We start from the raw sequence: 10,826 nt of genomic DNA on the forward strand, positions 1-10,826 counted from the left end.
TGTTCAACAATATAAGACTCTAGAGTATGATGGTTGGTATAGAAGTTCTTAAAATTTCTCTTCTATTATCGAATGCCTGAACAGGTTTGATTATACAAACTAGCAAGTTCCTGGAGACCTATGATATGAAAGATAATAATAACCTATAATTTAAGTATCTTGTATGATATATTTCACTACTGTGGTTAAAATGTCTAACATATAAAGATTTTCGAATGCAGTACAAATGGAAGAATTAAAGACAGAAATATCTGTAAGACCAAATAAGTTTTTGACTTAAAATTCCCTTATAATTTGCTTTAGTTCCTTACTTTCTCCCTTGCTGCCCAAATCCTAATCTAGTTAATAAGAGGCAAATCATTTTGTACTCCTCTCATTCAACAAACTTTTTTTTTTTTTTTTTTTTTTTTTTTTTGGTGCTGGGGATCAAACCCATGGCCTTGCACTTACAGGGCAAGCACTCTACCGACTGAGCTATCTCCCCAGCCCTTCAATAAACTTTAATGCTGCATGTCCTATGAGTTCTGTAAAAGTCCGGAGCAGCTGCCACCAACTTCATTCTCTTCCATGTGACCCTCCCTTTCCTTTTTGTAGCTCTAGGGTTTCCCGTCCTGTATCCTGGGGTACCTCATAAAGCAATGTACAGACTTCGATCTTATTGTAACTCATAAAACTGTCTGAGGCTTAATTAGTGACTATTTTTTTCTTATCATTTATTTCTGCCACAATGAGCTCCTCTGAAATTATTTCCAAGAATTTTCATCTCATGTTTTACCATCTGAGTTTGAATAGTGGTTTTCTTGAACTATCAAGGAGGTTGTTTTTCATTTCTAGTATTTTCTTTTTGAGGCAGGAGCTTGCTATTTTGCCTAGGCTGACCTCCAAATTCTGGGCTTAAGTGATTCTCTTGCCTCAGCCTCCTGAGTAGCTGGGACAACAAGCCTATATTACCATGCCCAGCTACATTTCTAGCATTTTCTAGTAAGAGTTATACACAATCTTAGGAAATGCAAATGGATTTATAAAACTATTTCAACAAATTTTTGACATATTCAAAATGAGAGCATTGGTGTTTCACCAAGAAATGTATCAAATTTTATGGCCAAGCTTAAAATGACAGAGGTAAAAGTGACTAGAGTGAAGATTGTAGACCCTACTTGATAAGGTCAAGTAGAGAGGTTCCTTGTGTTTTCTTGGAACAACTTGAAAATGCAATTTAGGACCTAGGAGAACCAGGGCAATTCCCATATTTCATATTCTAAATCTCCATGTATTTTAGGAGAGAAATAAAGGGATAAAGAGATAGAGAGTCAGGAGAAAACAAAAAGGAGGGGAGAACAATGAACTCCTGCTTTACTTGTAAATGCAATTCCCAATTAAACTCCTGTTATGGCCTCAGCAGTCACCCATGTGGTCCTTAAATCTGTTGGGTGTGAGGAAGTAGTCCCAGTCTTCAGAGTCACTAGAATTAATTATAGGTGTGTGCCACTACACCCAGCTAAGTTGCAGTTTCTTATGAGAGTGCAAGAAAGGCACATCAGATCATTCACCAGCCCATATGCAGGGGAGAGAATTATGTAAAGGCCTGAAAACCAGGAGGAGGGAGTCGCTGGGGGCCACCTTAAAGGTTGTCTACTCTACTGCTGTCCTTCTATTTAATTTTAATAATAAAAGGAGTATAACTTTAGAGAACTATTTTATGAAGTTTGAGTTGAAGCTGCTTTTAAAATATATATGGCATTGCTGTGCGTTTGTATCACCATTTTTTATTTGGCTTACAGTAAAAATAATTTCTGATTACAAAATTGGAGGAAGTTGCTTAAAAATTATTTTCCCTTTTATTATGGCTATAGATCTGACCACTGACTGTTAACTTTCCAAAAATTTTCAAAATTTTTTCTTAGTTTAATATAATACTTGTTAAAAATAGATCCATATTTATTCCTTCAGCTGTATTCTCTATTTCATTTTTGATTGATCAATGTATCATGAATTTACTTAAATTCAAATTACATTCCTTGGTGAAATATCAGAGTCTCTACTTTGAATATGGGCACTGTTTTAGCTACTTTTTTGCATCATTGACTGAGTTAGAGAAATAACTTCCACTTCCTTTCTCTATGCTGCTTTCTAAAGTCTTGGTAGGATACTCTTTCTTTTCCTTCTTCTTCTACTTCTTTTTTAATATCAGTGTAGAACAGTGATTTTCAGCCAAGAGCAGTTTTGCTTCCCAGGGGAAATTATTCAATACCTAGATACATTTTGGTTTTAAACTTGGGTGTGCTATTGGTATTTAGTGGATGGATGCCAGGGATGCTGTTAAACATTCTGTAATACACAGGACAGCACTGTAAGATAAAGAAGTTATGGTTTAAGGACAGGGGATATAGCTCAGTGGTAGAGTACCTGCCTAGTACCTGCCTAGGACCTGCCTAGGCCTGTGAGGCCCTGTGTTCAATCCCCAGTACCAGGGGAAAAATAATTATCTGGTTTAGAATGTCAATAGTATAAAGGCTATGAAACTCTACTCTAAAAACTAATCAGTTCTTCCTCCCACTTTAAACATGAAGACATTACAGAGTTGTTTTAGCCTTAGTTATTATATAAACAGACTTTTTAATCACACATTTCCTCAAAATAACAAAAATGTAGAACTGTGATACAAACTAGCAACTTCAGGCAAACTAGGTTCTAATTCAATTACTTAACCACTGAGTAACAGAGAGAGATAAAGGGAATTGAGAAAAGTAAAATTTCATTAAATGTGCAGCTTTAACACTTCTTTTGAATGAGCAACATGGATGGATCCTTTATGATATTTTAGAATCTAATTTTATATGTTAAATGTATGTAGTTGCTATTCATTATAAAATTTGTATAAGTATATACAAAGCATAGCAAGGATTAGGAATTTTTTTAATTTTTGTATGTTCTTAGAATGATACCAAAACAACAATGATAAAAATTTAGAACAATGTACAACAGTCCCTGTGGAATTCCTAAGATACCTATAACATCTTTAATAATGCTTCAAATTATTATTATTATTATTCTGTGACATTTCTATTCAAGATTCATACCTTAAATAAGTATGTCTATAATTTTATGAGTCATCTGTCTATATGCAGAACAAGACTTTGGGAGAGAACAATCCACTCAATATTTTTCTCAATTAACGTAAGTTTGTTTCATAACATAAATGTGATTCTCTTATATCAGTTTTTATCTTCGATGACATATGAAAGATCTAAAATCAAATTGGCTGTCTCTACAGCCACCTGTAGGCCACTAAGCTTAGCAGTCAAACAGTCCACAATCAGATTACTGGTTGGGCTCACGGTTTCATGTGGAAGGCAGGTTTGTGGGACAAAAGGATGGCAAGTGCTTCGTAAGAAAGACCAGCTGAGTTCTTCCTGGCTACTGTATAATCCACAGCCACATCGTGAAAGCAAATCTGGCCAGTTGACAACAGATGGACAATCTCCCTGAACTGACCAAAGGTGTCCATACTTCATATCAGTGACAATTTCACCTCCATCATGTTCTAAAGAACCAGCAAGAGACTCGAGAGCACTGCAAAATGCTTCAGCAATTAATTGAAGTTCTGCTTGAGTACACCCATCATCTGTGAGAATACTTTCTGGTTCATTACGAGCCTAAAGAGTAATAAGCCATTGAGAACACAGAGTGATTAATATCAAAATATTTCAGAAAAATAAGATACTTGATCAAAATCTTATTCATAAAGTTACTATGCACCTTCATTTACTCCAGGGGTTGCCAACAATTCTAATGGGCTTGTGTGGGTCAGCTGGCTAGGTTTGGATCCCTTAACCTGATAGGTCACAGTAAAAATATATGCTCCCTGTCCTGTTACTGCAATGAATGTATCAGAATAACCCCACCAGTTGCTTATTCTGAACAACTGCCTTGAAGTAATATATGAAAATCAAGGCATATATATGTATTACATTTGTTTGTATGTACCCAGGAAAGTTACTGAAGACTAATGTCCAAAATGAAGTTATTTATCATATCATCAAAATGTTTGAGATTTGCTTAAAATGAAAATGCATATATTACTAAGACATCATTTTGGGAGTGTACAATTTTCACATCAATTTTTTTTTAAGACTTTAATCTGCTTTTTGGTTTCACCACTCTGAAAAGTTTATTCTAGAAATTTCTTAATAGAGAAAAATAATATAATAGTGAACTAACTGAATGATGATTTAAAAAGTCCATATCATTACTACTACAAAACAGTGAACCACTTCTTGTTTTGGAACATATTTCCCCCATATCCCCAACATCTAAACAAGATACTTCCTTCCTCCAAAACACTTTGTCCAGTTTACTCAGTTCCATTTACAGATTAAATTATTGTCCACTCAGAATTACTAATTGGCAATGGATTTTGTTTCCTATAATGTACATTTTGAAAACTTTTCATGAATTGGTTTTATCTTCAAATAGATTTTAAATTACTAGGGAAGGGCATGCCTATAAAAATACGTTTACTCTTTCCAACCCCAGTCATCTACTGGAAGCTCTGCAGAGCCTCTCAGTGATTCTGGTTGATTAAGTCAATCAACTGTCAATATTTGGATTGTTTTGGTTTAGAGATTAGGTGTCCCTCAAAAGTTCATGTGTGAAACAATGCAAGAAGGTTTAAGGGTGAAATGATTGGGTCTAAGAGCCTTAACCTAGTCAGTGCATTAATCCACTGATATGAATTAACTCAGTAGTAACTGTAGGCAGGTAGGGTGTAGCTGGAGGAGCACGTCTTTGAGGTTCATATTTTGTCCCTGGTGAGTGCAGCTCTCTCTGCTTTCTGACTGCCACGTCCTGAGATGCTTTCCTCCACCAGACTCTTCCACCACAGTGATTTCCCTCATCTTGGGCCCAGAGCTGTGGAGTCAGTTGTTTAAGGACTGAGACCTCTAAAACCATGAGTGTCAAAATAAACATTTCCTCCTCTACATTGTTCTTGTTGGGTCTTTTTGTCATGGCAATGAAAAAGCTGATTAAAACACATTTATACCTTTTTGTATTCATCTTTAAATAAAGTAGGATAGGACTTATGAAATAATTATTCAGAACTATGGTACACTAAACTTAACTAACAACTGTCAGGAAATGAAGTTTCCTAGACTAATAAAAAATTCACTTAATAGAATTAATATATGTCATATAGAAACCAAAATAAAAACTATAATATAATATAATATAATATTCAAAATGCTTTAATAAATGAAATTAAGTTTTTTCTTGATGCTCCTGAATGTACTAAAGTATTTTGGTAGAACCCCAGTTCTTTTGTTGTTAACATTAGTGTTAAATTTTAGTAGCTAAGGCTTTAATATTAGAAGTCCCCAAGACAGAATGCTAGTTTCAACATGCAGCATATGTAGACAGTACTCAAAAAATGGGGTAATTTGTTAAAAAATTTGATTTGCAATAATCATTGCAATAGAAATCTTACTTTATATTTACAAGTGTTATTTTCCTCAAGGGTTCTCAAACATAATATCTAAGTTAGACTACTGAATAATTAAGCATGAATGGCTTTAGGGTATTATGATTTGGCTTATCATCTCACAGAACACAAGTTGCTGAGAACTCAGGTAATTTGAAGAGGGCTATTAATCTTACCTTGTATCTAATAAATGCAGCCAAATGAGTTTCCGTACAGCCACCTCCCAACAAAGCCCATGGTTCTTTGATTGTTAAATGCAAGATGTGCAGTGCTGCTTGACACGTGAGCTAAAAAAGGACCAAATCCGAATCAGACACTCACGTCAGATCCATGCATCAGAAGCATGTTCTAATACAACATACATCATGGACTCAGAGTCCTATTTCAATTGACAATGAAATCTGCTTCGTCAAGGTTGTAGCCTGATTAATACATTTTGAAATAATAAAGATTAGGGACTGAAGAAAGGTACTTTAGTCAGAAGTATTTTCATAAATATTTTTTATTAGATCAATATACTGTTAGGTCAATTTTTTTTCATGTATACTGAGTTTTTTAAATTATGATTCATAAATGTATGGACTCCAAACGTCTGGGTCAGTAAGATTAGCTGGTACTTACACACAAATAAATTCAGTCTAAAAAATTCTGTTGTATAAATGCTATAGAATTTAGTTCAAATCATTTTGGAAATAATATATTGCTATAATTCAGCAATAATAGAAAAGCAAACAGAAACTTCGATTCACCAGGGATATGTCCTTGAGAGTACATGAATCTTTATAAACTTGTGATCAATACCAGAGTTTATGGCTTCCCTTAAATAAAAAAAATTCAATGTTATTACTACTAAGAGATGGATGATAGGTATTGACTAAGTAACTCATTTTAAGTGAATTATTCATATATGTTCACATCAAAAAGTACACAACTCAAATTAATTTTTTAAAAAAATTTAGGGCTGGGGATACAGTCCATTCGTGGAGTGCTTTCTTCATCAGTATGAGGCCCTCCCTGGATTCAATTCTCACCATCATATTAAAAAAAAAAGAAAGAAAATTTCATCAATGACATTTTAGGTTTCTTGTAAATAGAAATAAGGAATGGTAACCCATGTCAAGTCTACTATAATGAAGCAATTAGTTTACTTGTAACTTTTTTTTTTTTGATGCTTTGCACATATACTACCGCTGAGCTGTACAACCAGCCTCACTCCCCAAACTTCTGCCATTTTTGTTCTTGTTTTCTATATCACTGTTTAAGTTATGCAAGAGGGGGTAAATAAACAAGAAGGGCTCACGAATGTGAAAAAACTATCTGAGAACCTATTGAGTGACCATTTCATCCCTGCCTTAGTCCCTGGATATGAAATTCAATGTTATGACTTACCTTCAGCTCATCCCAGGCAGTGTCATTTCTGTTGCTGAGAAGCAAGCTGCAGATAGTTGCTTCATCAGGAATAAGATGAAAAAAATGCTTGGAGCCAAATTTTGCAGAGCACAGTTCTTTCACAATTCCATAACTACTAGGAGATATGGAGCCTATGGAACCAATAGGCTGTGTTCCTGTTATTTTTTTTAAAGAATAGAAAACACAAAATGTCTAAGCAAAGGTGGAGCAAATAACCATTTAAAATTAATAAATGTAAATAAATTACTCCTCATTGCTAGCCAATATAAAAGCCCTGCAAAAGCATATCATGTAAAATATTACATTTTGGATAAAGTAATAAAATGCATCTTCTTAAACCCCTGAAATTAGTATTCTATTAAAATGATTTGCAAATAAAGCAAAGATTCTTTTGGTTTACTTACCTCTTGGAACATTTGTTAGAATTTGTTTTGTGCTCTTGCCAGAAACAGGCACACAAAAATTTGCATACATTTTTAGGAAGCCCAAGAACACTGAAACCCCATTCAGAGATCACCAAATTAAGAACTCACTAATCTGGAATAAGAGTGATGTGAAGACTTTTTAAAGGCATTACCATTTCAATTTAAAACAAATGCAACTAACCAAATAGTTCTGAAGTGAATTCCTTTGGAGATCTATTTAGGGAGCATATAGGATTTTTATTTTGGCCTAGCAACTATTTTTATGTAAACAGCTACTTAAATTATGCTAAAATCTAACTTACTTCACTTTGTTGTTCTTAAATATTTTGCCCTTTCAACTGCACAGGCAATCAGTAAAACTTTACAAATTTCATTGCGGAGTAATATTCCATTGTATAAAGGTTTAGGGTTAGGTTTAGAGTTAGGCTAAGGAGAGCGGTAAGAATGAAGGAAAGAAGGACTGTGTAGAGGGAAAAGAGGGGTGGGAGGGTTGGGGGGGAGGGGAAAAATAAAATAAACATCATTACCCTATGTAAACGTAAAAAAAAAAAAAAAAAAACTTTACAAATTTCAAATAGAAATAAGGTTATTAAAGGAGAAGGAGGCTTGAATGTTTGCAAAATTTCCAGATGTAATGAAATTTACATAAAAAATCTAGACTAGGCTTCTGTAAGAAATAACAATGCCAGTTTAAAATCTGAATATTATACTATTGAGCAATTCATCCACTTGGGTCAACTTTCTATTTTCTTAAACTGATGGGGTTATATGTTTAAAGCCATGATCTAGGTACATGTGAGTTAAATAACAATTGTGTACTTGTGTGGAAACCCAGTCTACACTTATAATATTGCTTTTATGGGAAAATGTTCCACACTTTAAAACACTAAATAATCCAGAATATCCAATATTCATAAGCTGTAAACTGCCAGATTCATGGACAGTTGGTGGATACTTAAGGATATGAGTCTGACCTACAATATTAGCAATAAGTTCCAAATAATTATTTCCACTTATTAACAATTTTTCACTTTGATGGTCATTTGACAGTTTTACAAATGTAAATAACTGAGAGATATTATATATTCAATATTTGGCATACATACTGTTTTTTGATTATTTGTAACAAGCATATAAATAGTGAACTTTAACAATGCTTTAGTAACTTAAATATTGCAGGCTGGGCACAGTGGCGCACACCTGTAGCCCCAGCTATATGGGAAGCTGAGTTGCATCACTTGAGCTCAGGAGTTTCAGATGAGCATGGGGAATACAGTAAGACCCCACCTGCAAAAAGAACTGCAATCAATACAGAACTAAATGATCATCTGATAGGATGTCAATGCAGTTAAAAGGAACACTGAAAAGTGGCACAAATCAGCTCTTCGACTTGTTTTTCTTCGACTCTAACAGGTGAATATGAACAAGTGCTTTTAATTTGGTCAATTTGTGAAATTCAATAAATCTTTTGCCTACTATAATTATTTACCTAATTGGCAGTAAGATATATTACCACCAATTCAGCAAACATTCTGGAACACCTGTTGTGGACCAGGCCTGTCATAGTCGTCAAAGTAAATGACCTTGATTCTCAAGAGCTCAGCTGGAAATGTATTTATAGGTAAAACATGCACATACACACACACCCTTCCTGCCCCCAGTTAGAACAACTATTTGGGCAGAAGTACAGAAATTCATCGGCATTATAATAAAAGTGAAGAAAAGGGGGTATTCCAGTTACAAAAATAACTTTTGAATGTGACATGATTAAAAGTGTTGGAAATTGAAGTAGAAAAATTTGGGGTAAATTATGAAAGACCTTATAATGATGTTAAATTTCTCAATTACCTGTAAAATACTGGGGGGGGGGTTAGATTAGAACAGATTCTACAGTATATTTTGGGGTTGAAAAATATACAGAAAATGGCCTTAGTCACTCCATTTTTATTAAGTGAACAATAGGGGATCTTTTTCAGAAAAAAACCTTTGCTGTCAGAAATACCCACAACATGCTGTGAGGTTGGTGGCTTCTTCAATTTTTCAAGATGTTAACAGCATCACAAACCAAGAATACCTCTGCTCAAACAAGTGATTTATTAACGGTAAGGGGCAAAAGTCAAGAATGCTTTTTACCTGTCACTTTGCTCAGGGGTTCCATCAAAGCCACTCCAACTCTGTCTATGGCAATAATGTGATGTGTACTGAGGAACTGTTTCAAAGATGGATGTATAACTTTTTGGCACAGGACAAGATCTACATGATCACTAATTAACTGCCTTCCTAGGTTAAGCAACTGATCCAGGGCTGCATTTTCAAGAGACATCCCATAACTGACCACCACGGTTCCTTCTCCAGTGTCAGCAAAGTCTCCAGATAAAGATACACAAAAGAGCGCCACCTTGAGGGCACTTGCTTTTTTGATAGGCAACATCCTCTTTAATTGAACTTCGGACATTTCAATGAGTACTCCAGGTAATACAGTAGAATCTGTAACTCTCTGACCTTTTAAAGGTACAATTATACTCTTTCCTAAAATGATACTGTCATCTGTGTTTTCTGGAATTGTAAGCAAGAATGCTCTCAGAATCAAAGTACTGATATGATCTATTTCCTTTCTGGAGAGCATGCAGGCAGGTTTACTTGTTAAAATACTGCGAACCAAACAAAGGAGGATCTGAGAACTACTAAAGTCAACAGGGATTCGACAACCACAGGCCTCCGACTTGAGATAATTGGTGCAGAGACTCAGAAGATGTTTGTTTAATTTAATGACAGTGGTGGGTGTCAAATCTATTTTCTGGACATTTTCAATCAGGTTGCAACAAAGAATGGCCGTAAATAAGCCACAGTCACTGAAGCAGGACACATGATTCTGCACCGAAGTTGTCAGGATTTTTAATATGGGATGGGTGACTGACAGGTTACGGAGCAGGGCTGAGGACTGTGAGGTTGTGCACACATAACCTCCCAGGCCGTTGTGCAGCTGCTTCAGCCTACCTGAAGGACCATAGCATGATGTTAAGACTCCTTTTAAGACAGACAGTGTGGCCCTGACTGTCTCATTTGTCAATGGTTCACTTTTACACACTGAAGGTTTCTTAGCTTCTAAACGAGACATTTCTTACTTCAGGTGTAACTTGTGATGACAGTTTTTATTTTGTTAACCATATTTTTCTATTTATTGCATTGTCATGTGTTTTAACATTAAAAATACATTCTTCAGGAATAAAAGTCTGAATATGCAGCACTGTTGTTATTAAATTGTTCTGTTTCTGAAAATTATCGGCATATAATGATTTTATGACATGTTATTAATTCCAAACATTTATTTCACTTCATTCTTCAATACTCTTTTGTTGTTTGCCCCCAGAATGAGATTTTACAGACTGTTTTGCAGCTCTCTGTATAAAGTACGTTCCAAGGTGGACACCTATGAAAGACACCCCAGCTACAAGAAGCCAGTTCTTTCTAATCCAACTGGTGCTTTTCATTTCTTCTTTTGATATCAAGTT

At 34.9% G+C, this 10,826-nt stretch overlaps 1 protein-coding gene across 1 annotated transcript; it reads right to left on the reverse strand.

Annotated features, from left to right (window-relative positions):
- Window positions 1-380: 380 nt before the first annotated feature.
- On the reverse strand, window positions 381-10,437 carry LOC124976062 (McKusick-Kaufman/Bardet-Biedl syndromes putative chaperonin). The gene is made up of 4 exons (XM_047538696.1): window positions 9,448-10,437; window positions 6,869-7,044; window positions 5,656-5,766; window positions 381-3,656 (listed from the first exon to the last, which is right to left on the reverse strand). Exons 1-4 carry the CDS (start codon window positions 10,430-10,432, stop codon window positions 3,216-3,218), a joined length of 1,713 nt encoding a protein of 570 aa, XP_047394652.1. The 5' UTR covers window positions 10,433-10,437; the 3' UTR covers window positions 381-3,215.
- Between the last annotated feature and the right edge of the window lie 389 nt (window positions 10,438-10,826).

The sequence above is a fragment of the Sciurus carolinensis genome, chromosome 2 (genome assembly GCF_902686445.1).
Source record: "Sciurus carolinensis chromosome 2, mSciCar1.2, whole genome shotgun sequence".
Taxonomy (NCBI): domain Eukaryota; kingdom Metazoa; phylum Chordata; class Mammalia; order Rodentia; family Sciuridae; genus Sciurus; species Sciurus carolinensis.

Bases quoted from the DNA above. Each gene is read 5' to 3' on its own strand.
- LOC124976062 (XM_047538696.1), bottom strand. From the start codon at position 10,432: ATGTCTCGTTTAGAAGCTAAGAAACCTTCAGTGTGTAAAAGTGAACCA. The intron at 5,767-6,868 runs GTAAGTCATAAC...GTCCTTTTTTAG, and splicing joins CTGCCTGGGATGAGCTGAAG to CTCACGTGTCAAGCAGCACT. The intron at 3,657-5,655 runs GTAAGATTAATA...ATTACTCTTTAG, and splicing joins CTGCATTTATTAGATACAAG to GCTCGTAATGAACCAGAAAG.